At 46.6% G+C, this 15650-nt stretch overlaps 1 protein-coding gene across 7 annotated transcripts in view; it reads left to right on the top strand.

Annotated features, from left to right (window-relative positions):
* The first annotated feature begins 2224 nt into the window (after nucleotides 1–2224).
* Nucleotides 2225–15650, top strand: part of Ubr2 (ubiquitin protein ligase E3 component n-recognin 2) — a 79879-nt gene continuing 66453 nt past the window's right edge. For 2 of the 7 annotated variants that reach the window (XM_039083820.2, XM_063267357.1), the window contains exons 1-2: nucleotides 2225–2663; nucleotides 10858–11117. In XM_039083820.2, the coding sequence (XP_038939748.1) occupies nucleotides 2586–2663; nucleotides 10858–11117 (338 nt within the window). In that variant the 5' untranslated portion in view covers nucleotides 2225–2585. The remainder of the gene's footprint in view (nucleotides 2664–10857; nucleotides 11118–15650) is intronic. The other 5 variants (XM_039083816.2, XM_063267355.1, NM_001412818.1 and 2 more) reach the window with 3 other exon arrangements.

Consider the following 15650-nt stretch of genomic DNA (forward strand, 5'->3'; position numbering starts at 1 on the left):
TAAGTAAGGTCCACTTCCAATAGCAGATTTTCTTATATGTGAAAAAGGTTTATTTTTCTAGTTAAAAAATAATATTTTGGGTTGGGGACATGTGTGCTTGTAGAAGGGCCTAAACCATCTGACCGACTTAAGGCTAGCCTTCTTCCTCTTTGCTGAGGGTTATGAATTCAAGGCAGACTTCCAAAGAGTGGATGCCGACTTAATTACTTTTTTGTCGTTGTGATAAGATATCACGAGCAGAGCAACTGATAGAAGAAAGGGCTTATTGCAGCTTATGGTTTCAGAGAGTGAGTCCACGTCATGGCGGGGAGCCTGGAAGCAGGTAGGCGTGTTAATTTGTGGAGCAGTAGCTGAAAGTTTACTGCTGATCCACAAGCAGTAGGCAGAAGTAGGAGCTAACTGGGAATGGCAAGGGCTTCTGAAACCTGAAAGCCCCGCCCAGTGACACACCCTCTGCACAGTTCCACCAATGGGGAACCAAAACATTTAAATATATGTGCCCCTAGATGGGCCATTCTCATTCAGACAACCACACGTGCTCTTCCAGGACTCCTGACTTTGGATAATAATGCCTTTGTGTCCCCTAACATCAAGGTATCCACCAAAGCTCCTCCCTTTGGCTACCAGGCTCTTAAGACAATGGATCCCAATTTATAAGAGTTGGAAAAGCATCTTGACAGAGAGACTGGAGTCAAGACAGTATGGATCAGCGATGGACTAGGACCACACCTTGACCAGGGCCGCCCTTGTCTTAAATATAAACCTCATTGTAGCAGGAATGCCAGGGCTGCCTCCATGTAAACGCTGCGGGCTGTGCCGCTGCAAAGGCATCTCCTGCAAGAAGACCTAATTGAGGACTGCCTGAGGAGCAAGTATTGCTGGTGCGAACAATGCCAGCCAATCAGGAACTGCTGCTTAGAAGAGATGCTTTCTTGGGACCAATGGAGGCGTGGGTGGAGGATATTAAAGGAGCTTGTAGCGGTGCTCTGATGAGCTTGCTGCATTTCTCACCTGCTCCTGGAGTCTGTGTTGTTGACTCTTTGCCAACTCACTGCCAAGCCCCACGGGCAGGTAGGGTCAGGCAGAGAGCTGTCCAGGGCACAGGCAACACTTCATGTCAGGACTCTGAAGGTGGTGAACTCGGGAGTGGGCAGGGGGTCATTGGACCTTTTTGTCCCTCTTCCCGATGTGGCTACATCGAATAAGCCTCCTTTCTCTACCTCTTCGTTATTGCGTATCTTTTTAATTGCCATATCGAGGATACATGCTTGAGCCTAGCTTGTTAGAGCTGCTGGCTCCAAGATCTCACCCTAACAACACCAGTACAAAATATCAGCCTCTTCCTACAGGGCAACTAGGGTTTGTCTGGTCATCTGTGAGAGCCTAAACTTCTCCACGAAGACAATTTAAAAGGTATTTAAATGCATGTCACAAATTACAGTCAGTATATGTAAACCTCCGATCGATCTACTTTTAGATCTGCTTCTGTCAGTCTAGTTTTAAAGCAACGCAGCTGAAATATCCAGTATTTCTGCTGCTGCTTTGTGGCCTGCCATTGAACCCTAAAAAATTTTTTTCCTTGACCTTTTGAGAAACGGCAAAAACAATGGCAGTCGCAGCTCTCGCCCGGGCTCTCCCTCCGCGCAGCCGCAGGACGCAGGCAGGCAGGACGCGGAAGTAAGCGCGCGCTTTCAGGGTTGTTTTACTCTGAGAGTCGATCTTTAAGTTGACTTGTTAGACTCCTTTTCTGTTGCAGCAAGACTTAAAAAAGAAAATATATATATCAGTCAAATGGTCATAAACTAAATTTCTTGCAAATGTGCCTTAAAACCTTTCAAAATCTCGGTACTAAATACACCTCGGTGACTAGTGCCAGGATGACAAGGCATTAGAACCTCCGGAATAGAACGCGCGATTCATTCATTCTTTTGACAATTGAGATACCAGACTTTTGACAGACAGCTGAGTGGATATCGCGCCTGGAACGTTTGTTCTTGGTGCTGGGGAGATCAAAAAATGACAAGAATAAATGGGACTAAGAGACTAAAACGAGAGCTCAAACGTTATTTCGCTCTTCCGTGGTCGAGCCCACCTCACGGATTCTAAATTGTCTTTTTCCAGGCTTCCGCCAGGGGGATGGACTACAACTCCCATGATACTCGTGCGCCGCTCCTTAATAGAGGCTTCGCTTCTCTCCCTGGCCGCGCAGGGGACGACTACAGTTCCCAGAATGCTCTGCTCTCCCGCTTGGGTGTTTTTGCCCCTCTCTTGGCGTTGAACGCGGTAGTGGCCATCCGGAGTGCCAGGCCTAGGGTTCTCGGTGTCCTTCCCCGGGTCACGGGCGAGGAGGCGACTTGACTTCTGGGCGCCGAGCCCGGGCGCGCGCGCAAGCGGCTGCCGTCCCCGCTGCAGGTTCGCGTCCCGCTTTGCTCCTTGCGCAGCTCGGCTCGCGGCCGCCGGGACGGCCCGGGACTGACGGCCCCGGGACAGGGGTGACCGTCGCGGCTGCGGGAGCAGAGGCGAAGCTGAGGCCCGGGAAGAGGCGACAGCGGCGAGAGCACCCGGGGAGAGGAGGAGGTGAGAAGATGGCGTCGGAGATGGAGCCCGAGGTGCAGGCCATCGACCGCAGTTTGCTGGAATGTTCTGCCGAGGAGATCGCAGGGGTGAGTGCGGGAGCCCGGGAGGAGTACGTCCGGCCCTCGCAGGCCGCGCCCCAGGGGAGGAACAGAGTCCTGGAAATCCGGGAGCCCGCCACTGACTTCGGGTAACAGCCGCGCTGGCCATGTCCTGTGGGGAAAGGACCCAGGAGGCCATCGAGCCTGCTCTGCGCCTTCGGTACTCAGATCCTCCTTATACCCGGCGACTCTACTACAGTGCTTTCATTATCCCTAATTACCTTTCACCCTCCATTAAGTCGACAACACTTGGGCCTTTGCCCTATATGCTAGCTGCTGGAAGATGGGAGGAAGCAAGCCTCTTCCTAACGTTGTGGTATAAGCGCCCTACTTATCTTCTGATTCCTTTTCTTGGGATAAGCGGAGCAGTGTCCGCGCCGAAGCTTTCTACCCTCACCCAGCTCCAACTTTGTTGCTGGGACTGCTGGGGAAGGGGGTTGGAGGGTACCCAGGCTGCAAACAGCACAGTCCGACATTCCTCCCTCCGTGCTTTTTTTAAAAAAGTTGTTTTGCACTTGTTTATCTCGTTAGATGGCAACGTTGGTTGCCTGTGTGTACTAGTGGTGTCTCGACATGGAGGGTGGGAGATTTTTTTTTTTTTAAACTACCCAATTTTTCTAGGAGTTGGGAAAAGTTGGACGAAGAACAAACATTATATAACTTTGAGAAAGCAGCTTTGGATAACAGATGCAAACTCATTAGGGATGATAGCGTTGATCCCAGCCTATCAGGAGCCCTTAGGCCCTCAACCTAAGCCCTTCAGAACATAGAAAGGACTTAAAATGTATTATGAACAGCGCTGATACAAGTAGCAAAGTTACGAAGACAACAACTTCAACAAACTCAGTGTCAGTCTTTTGCCAGTGAGGGCAGGGGACACCTATCAGAACGGATTGTCCACAGCGACTGGAAATAGCTCAGACAATTGGAGCCTAGACTCAGAGGCCTCCAGCTGAAAAAGCTCCCAGGAAATGGGTGACTGTTCAACACATCGTCACACGGGATGTTAGGGTCAGTAAGTTGGGATGTGCAGCTGGTGACGAATCTTTGGAGTGAGCTGATGAGACTTAGATAAGTGTAGGTGGAAGTGAAGGGGAGGGGTGTGGGGGTAATTTTTTTAAAAAAATACATTGTTGCCTGATGAATTTAAGTTTTGAAATTTTTTTGGTAAGGCTAAGTAAGGTAGGCGTGCAGTCTGTTTTCCTGTACTCAGAAGGATTTTACCCCCCATCTGCCTTTGACTTATGAAAGACATCTGGAAGAGATAAAAAAAAGCCCTGTTATAAGAAAACAGGAAAATAAGACTAAGTGACTTGCTATCTTATTCTAACTGTCAAATCTGCTCGTGTCGGAGGCAGGGGGATTTTGTTTTCCTCCTGACCCCTTAGCTTGTTGCATCAGTTGCTGATGGTGACAGCAGCTGTGTTACCCCCATTCTGACAGTGGTGAGGTATCTTCGGTTTGATCCTGAGGAAGCCCAGCGCCGGAGGCTGTTACTCCCAGCTCGCTGAAAATTTCAAGCATATGGAATGGGGGAAAATAAGGGAAATGCAACAAAACCTTTATTTATTTTTTTTAATTTATAATTATGTGTATTTGTGTATGTCTGTGTCGGGGTATGTACATATTCCAGGTCCCCTGGAACTGCAGTGACAGACGCTAGCATGGATGCTGCTTTGAGAGTGGTCTCTCCAGGCCCAAGCAGAACTTCCGTTAACTTGTGCTGACTCTGAGTTTGAGGAGATCACCATCTGAGCTCTCTTTACTTTTAAGCGCTGTTCTATATAGATTTATGAAATTAAACTTGAGGAGATGTAGTCTGAAGGCCTTCAAATAGGGCAGGTGCACACTAGGATCGATGCTGTTATGTCTGGAGGAGTCTACTGGGTGCATTTAGTCAGGATGCCAAACTCTTTGGTTCTTTTTTTTTTTTTTTTTTTTTTTTTTTTTTTTTTTTTTCGGAGCTGGGGATCGAACCCAGGGCCTTGCGCTTCTTAGGCAAGCGCTCTACCGCTGAGCTAAATCCCCAACCCCAAGGATGCCAAACTCTTAACATTGTTCTTTCCGCTTAGGCCCCAGCCTGACCCTTGACCACAACTGAAAATTTTAGTCAGGTGTGGTGGTTCATACTTTTAATTCCATTGCTGCTCAGGTAGAGGTAGGCGCATGTCAGTTTGAGGCTAGCCTGTTCTACGTGGAGTTCCAGGCCAGCCAGGGCTATTTTAAAAAAAAAAAAAATCTTATTTTCAAAAAGTAAATTTTAGAAAAGATGTTGTAGAAAACGTATTTATTGCAGAATTTAGACCAATTTAGAAAATAGATAATTTTCTAAGACCAAGTAATTCCATTTTGACTTAGTAAGTAGCGATGCCTTTTGTGTCATTTGGCTTTCTGTGTGTCCCAGGCTAGCCCTGAACTCACAGTCTTCCTGCCTTAGACTTCCAGGTGTGACAACCACACCTGGCTTATGAGTAAGTATCAAGTCTTCAACACTTGATTGGCACAAAAGAAAGACTTTGTGATCCCATCCTTTTTAACCAAGCTGACTCTACTGTTGTAATTTTAGAGGGGGCCAGTGAAGCCAGCTGCTGTCAGTCTTCTCCTTGATGTAATTGATGTGTATGATTGATTGTTCCCATATGCTATCATGGGCTTAAATTATCATTTAAGAAGTACATGTATTGTTTTCTCCCAAGCCTAAAAAGAAATTCAAGCTGTGTCGGATGGTGCAAATCTATAATCCCAGCACTCAGGAGGCTGAGACAGCGGGGTTATTTGGACATTCCAATCAGCCTGTGCTACCTAGGGGATTCTTGTCTCAGAAAGGGGGGTGGGGGGAAGGAGGGAGAAGGGGAAAGAGAAGAGAAAAGAAATTTGGAGCTGGGTAGATGGCTCGTTCAGGCACAGCAATATATGTGATCCCAGGAGAGCAGGAGACTGGAGGATTCCTGAGACTTGCTAGCAAGCTAGTCTGGCCAAATCAGTGAACTCTAGATTCTTCGAGAGACTTATTTAAAATAAGGCAACGAGGAAGACATCTGATGCTCCCTCCTCCTCGGGCATGCGCGTGTGTGCACACACACAGAGAGAGCAAATGAGAGGCTGCAAGCATTTCTGTCATGAGCTTGAGTTTGTGTCTGTATGTAGTATGTGAGTGATGAGTGGATGTGGGTTCACCTGCGTGCCAGGCTTTTTTGTGGAGATCATAGAATATCACGTGGGCTCCATGCTTTCCTTCCATCTCTTTTGTGGACTCTGGGGATCAAACACAGGTCAGCAGGCAAGCTCCTTTAACCAGTGGGCTCTGGCCAGCACTCATTATAGATGTTTTGTATAGCGTTGTGTGCGTGTTGCTTCTTTCTAGCTTCCCATGGTGAACGGCGCACAGGGTTGGGGAGCCTTCCTGGAGTTGGATGCTCATGAAGTTCCCTTTTATGTTTTCATCTCTCTTCAGATCCCCAAGCTGTAAACAACTGCTAATCTATTTTCCATCTCCGTAGACTCATTCTGAACATCATATAAGTGGAATCTTATAGTTTATTTTGTGATACCTCCTTTCTTTTCACGGAGTTCATCCGGGTTGTAGGGTGCATCGAGACTTAATTCTTTTTTATTGCCAAATAGTAGAACCTTGTGCCGATGGATACAGCACATCTTACCTGTTCGTGAATGGAGAGATATCTGCGCTGGGTGCTGTTTGGATCTCTGGAACGTGCTACTGGGAATATTTGTGTAGTTGTGTGTGCACGCTTTGATTTCTCTTGGCCGTGTCCCTAGGGGGGGAGCTGCTGGGTCATATGTTAATAACTCTTTTGAGGAACTGCCAGCCTGTCTTCCAAAGTGGCTGCTGTGTTTTATACTCAGCAGGGCAGGAGGGACCGTGGTTTTCTGCATCCTGGCCAGCTCTCGCCTGCTTCTGATTGTTGCTATGATAGTATGTGAGGTGAGGAGGACTGTCTCTCATGATTGGCGATCACGGTGGTGAACACATGCCATGAGCTTGGTTTCTGGATCTTCCTACCTGTTTATTAATGGAGCTCTCCCCAGCTCTCCTCCATCTGACCAGGAGGGTTTGCTATTTCATAGCTGCCAGCTCGCAGGCTGCATTGTAGCCTTGTTTGAAAGCAAACCAGATGTGCTTGAGGATGCGAACTAATTGGCTATAGAACACTTAGAAACGGTAATGAGGAGGCCAGCCCCTGGGGACCCTTTTGTTTTTGTGTTTATGTTTTTATAAATGCTCTCAACCCCAAGACTTTAACCTTCAATGATAGGAAGGCTGGGAACGTTTACTCAGGTGGCATGAGGTGGCAGTTTCTTTATTTCCTCATGGGGACTTATTGCTCTAGTCCACGTATCAGAAAGGACAAATGAAAGCAGTCAACTTAGAAACCCCAGTAACGTCTCCCATGGACCCCTCCCTCGGCTGCAGGAGCAGGGGAGAACTGATAGAGAAAGCTGTTGGGTTTTTTTTTTTTTTCTCTTTTTTTTTTCCCCAGAGCTGGGGACCGAACCCAGGGCCTTGCGCTTGCTAGGCAAGCGCTCTACAAATGAGCTAAATCCCCAACCCCTGTTGGTTTTATTACTTTGAGAAATGTGTGAGCAATCACTGTGAGGAACATTCTAAAATTTTCTTGCTTTGTATAGTGATGCTAAGTTTAATCAGATTACGGTGTCTGTAATGGAGTTCAAATACACATACTGTGCGGCTTTGAATTTTTCCCACAGCAGCAGTAAACTTGTGCATTTGTTATTTGGGCAGTGCTGGGTGCTGTGCCCAGGGCCTCATGTTCTGTACTAACTACTGAGCAACATTGCCAGCCCCGGTCCTTGACTTTCTAGACTTGACATATGGGTAACATATGTCAGCCTTTTTAGCTAGGTTCTGAAATAATAGCACATGATAAAATGATATTTAAAATTAGACGCTTGTTTTACTAATGCCATGTTTTGTGTAAGGATAACAGCCTCAACTTTTTTCTTTCCTCTAAGATGTATTTTTAATTTTTAGTTAATTTTTAGTTATGTATATGTATCTGTGTGTATGTCCATGTGTGCTGGTGCCTGCCCTTAACGATGCCAAAAGAAGTCGTCTGCTCCCCTGGATCTAGAGCCACAGGTGGTTGTGAGCTGCGCTGTGAAACTGTGGAGACTGAGTTCGGGGTGTGTGCCGCAGACCCTTCCCAGGTCCAAGCTTCTCCTTTGACCTTTAGGAGCAAATTTGATACATCTGCTGTTGGAGCCACAATTATTAATAAAACATAATTTCTTCTAAGAACCATTTTACAGTGCTGTAGAAGTAAGGTTTTAGGAGAAATCCAGCATAAAGTAAAGAAAACTAATTTTTTTCTTTAAAAAAATGCTTTTCAGGAAAACTTTTCATAGTGCTGTCAATTAAAATTATATTCAGGTGTTTTACTTTTTCATTCATAAAGAAAAGGGCATAGGCCTTTGATAATCCTTATTCTTTGCTTGCCTGACAGTGGGTAAACAATTGGACCTTTCCCCTTGGATATGACAATAAAGGTGTCACTTAAAACTCAGTGAGTTGGATATGATGGCTTCTGCCTTTAATCCCAGCACTTGGGAAGGAGAGCAAGAGAATATTTGAGAGTTCCAGGACAGTCGGGGCTGTGTAGACGGGACCCTGTGTCAAGAAAAAAAACAAAACAAATCAAAACAAAACAAACCCCTCCGTGAGTGGGAGCGCACTGTCCTCGTAACAGTGGACTTAACGTGAGCGTGTATGCGTGCACGCTCACTCACCTGTACATATCCTTCCAATGCAGCATTTTGGTTTAGAACTACTCTTTAAAAGGGGAGAATCATTAAGATCTTGGGATGGTCTCCTAAGAAGTAACTATCATTTTAAAATAATTTAGTCTCTTCCTGTCCCTCTGAAGGCAGTGTTTGGAAAATTCACTTTTACCTAAGCAGTAAAAACTCACATTACAGCCTTTCTCTCAATTCCATTCCCTATGAACCAAGTGTTTAGATTTTTAGCAAAAGTTTTCTGGAACGTGAGAGTGACTAAAATGTTAATATATGCCACTCATGGAATTTTTGTTGTTTGTTTTTGTTTTTCGAGATAGGATTTTCCTGTGTAATAGCCCTGGTTTTCCTGGAACTCCCTATGTAGACCAAACTGACCTCAAACTCTCAAAAGATCCACCTGCCTTTGCCTCTTGGGTGCTGGGATTAAAGCCATGAACCATAATCCCTGGCCTACCTCATGAATATTTAAAGTGTTACTATTAGAAGGAAATATGGGGGTTAAGGTTTCTGAAGAGAATAGTTACATAAAGGCTTTACATTTACTTTTTAACTTTTTTCTTTTTTTATGTGTCTGGGCATTTTGTCTAGATGCATGTCTAGTGCCCTTGGAGTTTAGAGGAGGGCGTCACATTTCCCAGAACTGAATTACCAGTTGGTGGTTTGTGGGCCACCACTTGGGTACTGGGAACTGAGCCTGGGACCTCTGCAAGAGCAGCAAGTGCTTTAACTCTGAGCCAGCTCTCCAGCCCCGTCAGACTTCTAAGGTTTTAGGTTTCATCATAGTCCCTTGAATTCCTGACCTTCCTGCTTCCACCCTGGGTGTTCTGGGATTACAGGTACACATCACCATGCCTGGCTTGACTAGGCGTCTTTTTATTTTCTTTTTGACTTTCAAAACAGGGTTTCTCTGTGTATCCCTAGCTGTCCTGCAACTCACTCTGTAGACCAGGCTGGCCTCAAACTCAGAGATCTGCCTGCCTCTGCTTCCCAAGTTCTGGTGTGCACCACCACTGCCCGGCAAATAGGAGATTTAGCAAGACTGGTTGCAGCCCTAATAAAGGTTGGGTCTGAGGGCTGTGTCAGCACACAGGTAACTGTGCTTTAGGAGAAGAGGGTCATTTTACCTCACATTTTGAGGTTTATAATCTTTTTCTTGGCTTAGAGGCAACAGAACACAAAGACATTTATGAGAACAAAGAGCACAGGGGCGGAGGGCAGGCATGGGGGGGGAGCAGGAGGTGGGGAGGGGGAGGGGTGGATAGGGAGGGCAGGCATATGGTGGGGAGCAGGAGGCAGAGGTAGGGAAGGGGAAGTAAGGATTGATGGGGAGGGTAGCAGGAGATAGGGTGGGGGGCAAGGGTTGATAGGGAGGCCAGGCATGGGAGGGGGGGCAGGAAACAGAGGTGGGAGTGGGGGGAGGCATGTGGGGCAGAAGGTAGGGAAAGTCAAGCAGTGACTCAGGGAGGGGTTCAGAGGTTTTAATGTTTATAGACCTACCTGACCCACTCCTTACCCCTCCCCAGCCCTACACCCCCACACCCCTGCTTTCTTTCTGTGTATAAGTACAACAGGAGTGTAAACAAATTCGCAGGGATTCACTGGTGCTCAGTGTTTTAAACCTGACAAAGGGGAGGGAGTTGGGAAATGGGCTGAGAAGACACCTTGCAGGAGGCAAAGCAAATGCTCTTGGTGATGGTGGATAAGGAGTTGATTCGGCAGTTTGAGGATGCCTGCCTGATGGCTGAGTGAAGCAGAGAGGGAGAGATCTTCACAGATTTGGATGGCGGTGGGAAGACTAAGAGTTCAGTTTTGGGCATTTTGACTGGCACATGTGAGATACCCAAGTATACTAGAGTTGGAGCAAAAGTTGAGGCACAGAAAAGGGAGGTATTTGTTTTGTTTTGTTGTTTTCCTTTTGTATTTAGTGGGGAGAGCCAAGGGGAAAGGGTTTGTAGGGAGAAGTTGGTCAGGCTCGTGTGAGATGACACTCGTGTGCGTGCGTATATATACCTCCCTCCATTCATCCATCCCTGACCAAAACATCCCGGTAACAGTTGGAATAACGTTCAAGTAAAGCATTAGATCAGATGAGCATAGCAGCTGGGATCTGAATAAGCAGAGTGTGTTGGGGGTGGAGGGTACAGGGCACATATGTCAAGGCAAAGGGACAACCCAATGGAGTCTTGTTTCCTCCCTCTTCCTTTATGAGGGTCCTGGTTTGAAATCAAGTCATTTGGCAAGCACTTTACCCATTGAGCCATCTCACTGACCCAGATGAAATTTAATGTACAACAGTATAATCAAAATATGATTTTTAGTAGTAGTAAAATTAGTTTCTCAGCAAAAATGAAGTTGGGTATAATTACTCAAACTAACAGTCAGTTAACCTTGTTTTCTTTTTCTGAAGAAATGGCTGCAAGCAACCGACCTCACCAGAGAAGTATACCAGCATTTAGCCCATTGTGTGCCCAAAATCTACTGCCGGGGCCCCAACCCTTTCCCTCAGAAGGAAGACACACTGGCACAGCACATCTTGCTGGGACCAATGGAGTGGTATATCTGCGGCGAAGACCCTGCGCTGGGGTTTCCAAAGCTGGAGCAGGCGAACAAGCCTTCTCACCTCTGTGGCCGAGTGTTTAAAGTAGGGGAACCTACCTACTCCTGCAGGTAAAATCTACAGCTCTCCTGTAAGACCTCAGGGTTTACTTCTAATTATAAAATGTATGCATTTAAAAGTCTACTGTTTAATAAAGTAATTTGGAAACAAATATTCACAGAATGATTTCCCAGTCCAAGAAGCAGCCTGTCAGCAGCACGGGAGAAATCTGGCTGTCCCTGTGCTGGCTGCAGTTCTTCCTGGCCCTTCCTGATGCATGGTGCTCACAGTGATTCTTTCTGATGGGGCCACTACTCCAGAACTGGCTGTGGAACCTCGTCGCATCGGCACCTTTCTCTCCTGTCTCGTTATTAGCGTTGGGGTGCTTCTGTCCTCTCTGGCAGGGTGAGGTGCCATAGCTTCCTGTATTTGCTGTGACCTATATGGAGAGCTAGCCATTTCTCCAAGGAGTTTCTTAATTGGGAATGGTAGAAAGTAGGATATGTTGGCTGCATGGGCTTACTGATACACGATGACCTTAAAAGATTGGTGAAATTGAATCTGTGAGAAGACCAAGAGTAATGTGCCCTGACCGGTCTGACTTTCCATTCTGAATATCACTGTTAACGCATTTGTCTGTCAAGAAATTCCCTATGTATAATAGATATTGAGTGTGCCTGTATGTATGGACAGACTACCTTAGCCGTAAGTATGCACACATACACACAAAAAGGCATCTCTGGGCTGGTGAGGTGGCTCGGTGGGGAAAGGCGCCTGCTGCTAAACCTCGAGGGGAGACCACTGGTAGAAGGAGAGACCTCCACACATGCTCTACGGGACTCAAAAGCCCACGCACGTGTGCCCACACACAGAGTGAATAACTGATGAAAGTAAACATAGAAGCCGGGTGTGGTGTTGCACGCCTCTCCTACCAGCCTTTTGAGTCAAAGGCAGGTCCAGCCTGGTCTACATAGTGAGTTCCATCCAGGACAGACCTTGTCTCAAAAGAAAGAAAAGATACATGTACGCAGATGTAACTTAGCATCTTTCCGTTGAGTTTGTGTGGCTAGATAATGTTCCACTGTGCAGATAGACTGTTGATAGAGGCCCTGTTTGACTTAAAAAGCACTTTCTTGTAAAATTCAAATTAAGGTAATTAAGGTGTCTGGGTTTCTATGTTAGTTTCCCCTCATTAGCGTGGTCGGAATATGAATTCTGATTGTTAGATTGAATTCTTTAGTATTATAGAGATCTCTTTGTGTGTGTACTGCTGACGCTTAGAGAACAGGTCAAGCTCAACCTTGTGATTTATGAATATGGAAGCTGCATTCAATGCGTTTCACAGTGTCCTTTATACCCAAAAGGTACAAGTCCAGTCACACATTTGTACGGTTTTGTGTTTTTTTTTGGTTCTTTTTTTCGGAGCTGGGGACTGAACCCAGGGCCTTGCGCTTCCTAAGTAAGCGCTCTACCACTGAGCTAAATCCCCAGCCCCACGGTTTTTAAATCTACAGTCTGACCACAACCCTTGGTTTTTATTTGATTTTTTTTCCTATGATCTTGACACTTTTGAAAATTACAAACTAGTTATTTTGAAAATGTCCTTCCAGTTGGGTTCATCTGGGACATGATCCTTGTACTTTTGGCCACCACAGGATGAGGGATCTGACCCTGCCGTGGCCTATGGGCCATTGATCACCTGATGGTGATGCTCTCTCTACTGTGAGGTCACTTTCCCCTGTGTGAGCCAGTGTCCTGTGGGGGAGCTTTGGCCTTGTAGCTGCCTTTTCTTTATACACTTTGAGTTTCCTTGTGCTTTAATATTAGTGACGCTCTGGAACTTGAACCTGAAATGCACTGACTGTTGTTGTTGTCTTGTGCTCCCTGTCTTTGCCTCCTGTCCACGCCGTCAGCTCTCGTTTACACAGCTCGGGTTGTCACACTGTTTGCTTAGTTTCTGGCACAAGATGCCACGATGTTGTCTCGGATTTCTCCCAGTCTGCCTGAAATCAACCATTTTCCCAAGAAACTGGTTTTCTTTGTAGTTTTAATTAATCCATCTGGGTTCTTTTCTGAGTTTGTGTAGTTTCTGCCCTGACAGAAGGAATTTGACTCCATCATTTTTCTGTGTGTGGCCATTGTTTGGTTCTTGCCACCCAGCTGTGTGTAATCACCCTTCTTTCCATGTGCAGGACATAGCCTAGCCTTCCATGTGTCTCTGCTGGACATCAGCCTTGACCGGAACTCTGAAGCCCCCTGGTTGTCTGCCTGTTAGATCAAGTGTCTCTGTGTGGTGCTCTTTGTTACACAGCCCTGTAGGAAGTGCTCAGCAGTTAAGAGCACCGACTGCTCTTCCAGAGGTCCTGAGTTCCATTCCCAGCAACCACATGGTACCTCACAGCCATCTGTCATGGGATCCGATGCCCTCTTCTGTTGTGTCTGAAGATAGTGACAGTGTACTCACATACATAAATTAAAAAAAAAAAAAAAACTTAAAACTACATCCAATATAGAGGAAAACTCAGATTCAGTCTCTCACCCTCCCCCCACACACATACACACACTCCTCATCTCAAACAGTTGTCACAGTTCTGAACCCCCTGTGTTCGGGAGGGTTTGCGTAAGAGTCCTATGACTCTCCTTGGTTAACTTGCTGCATGGAATTGTATTTCTTGAGCTACTGTAAATCCTGTTGCAAAGGATACAGACAGCGTGATGTGCAGGGCAGGATATGAGAAGCAGGGCGTGCCTCTCCCTCCGGGTGCTCAGGCTTCCGTGCTTTCCATGCTGCAGCCTTTCTGGTTTTTATGGAATATGCGTGAAGCTCAAACAATCATGCAGGAACGTGATTGGACAAAAAGGGTAAGGCGTGATGCTAATAATAGACTGAGTGGTGAACCCAGCAGAGCCTGTCTGTGGATTCTTCTCGGCCTCTGAGCATTTCCTCTAGGTGGTGTGGGGCAGGATCTCTTCTGGAATCTCCATTGGATCTACTTAGCCCCTCAAAGGCTGGGATGAGTGTACTCCCAGTTCTGGTGGCCTGGCTTACAAGGGAAAACAGGTTTGGCAGGAGAAGGTGGGAAGGAGTTTGCTTTCTGAGGCCTGAGGCATCTCGGTGTTCTTCCAGCCACTAGGGCCATGTCACAGCAGGCCTCTGACTGCAGAGCCCTTTCTCATGCTTCCCGACTGCTCCTAGTCCATGCACCAGTGCGCTAGGAGTTACTCCCATGTAATGAATGTGGGAATGGGCCGGGATTTTGTTTTTTCAGCTAAATGCAGCTAAATTCAAATGTGTAGGTGTTTCCTTTTTGTTAAAACTATCGAGGAGGGAGGCTGGAGAGCAGCCCAGTAGTTAAGAGCGCTGTCTGCCCTTGCAGAGGACGCAAGTTCCCTCCCAGCATCCATGTTGGTCCACGTGAAACCACTCGGAACCCAGTTCCAAGGAGGCCAGCTCACCTCTGTCCTGTGCGGGCTCGTGCACTCAAGTGCACACACCCATCTTTAGAAATACGGATAAGTTAAGATACTCACAATAGATACTGGAAAACGTGTCATATGCTGGCAAGATGGTTCAGCAAGAGGAGGTCTGTGTCATCAAGCCTTAGACCTTGAGTCAAATTTTCAAGACCCACATGATGGAAGGAAAGGACTGACCTCCACAAGTGCACTGTGTACATAGACATGTTCACACATGTACACACACACACACACACACACACACACCAATAAATAAATAACGACTATATGAGTTGATAGTAATAAAAGTCTTGTTTTTGAGTATTGTTTTAATTTAATGGATTATTTCTCATGACCACTGTAACTCAGAACTGTGGACTGCTGTTGGGAACTGTGGTCCCTAGTAAAGGCTGGGGAGTTTCCGAGGTGGAGAAAGCAAAACAAGACCTCTATCCGGTTTCCTAGGTTCTTTGTCACCCGAGAGAAAGAATTGCGGGGTAAGAATCCCAAAGTTAGGGATCTTGATGAATTTTATTGCAGAGACAAGTAAGGCATGCGGGCCTTGTGAGAGAGCCGTGCTGCTCTGTGAGCCGTGTGATTTGAGACAGTTTGTCTAATAGGCACACTGAATGGAGGAGAGGAACGAGTTCAGTGAATTATTCAAAGACAGGGCTGTGATTTGCTCCTGTTGGGCTGACTCTCTGTCCTCACATGGTTTTCAGGTGTGCTGTGTGCGTGATGGAAACAGCTTGTTTGAAAGGCTAAGAGTCAGAGACACCATTAAGATGAACAGGATGGTGGCCACCACAGCTGTCCAGGCTGGTTCCAGCTGCTTGGGGTGGTTTAGTGTTGCAGCAGCCACAGGATGTCCTGCGGTAACATGGCTCTGAGGTTGCATCAGCAGTAGGCCTCCATGCAGTTTGACCCTTAGTGGAAATCAAGTTGTCTTGTAGTGCTGCTGCCTCTCACCACAAAGTCCATGCCAAGGTTACTGCACAGACAGCTTGGGCTGTGGAAAGAGATGTCGCTAACTGAGCACTGTGGACTTGTCCTGAACTCAGATCTCTGTGAGCTCCTGTTTCCCGGTTGCAGATGTGAACTATGTATCCAGTGTCCCAGGCAGAAGAACAAGCCTTGTCAGACCCCAG

Source organism: Rattus norvegicus, chromosome 9 (genome assembly GCF_036323735.1).
Source record: "Rattus norvegicus strain BN/NHsdMcwi chromosome 9, GRCr8, whole genome shotgun sequence".
Classification (NCBI taxonomy): Eukaryota; Metazoa; Chordata; class Mammalia; order Rodentia; family Muridae; genus Rattus; species Rattus norvegicus.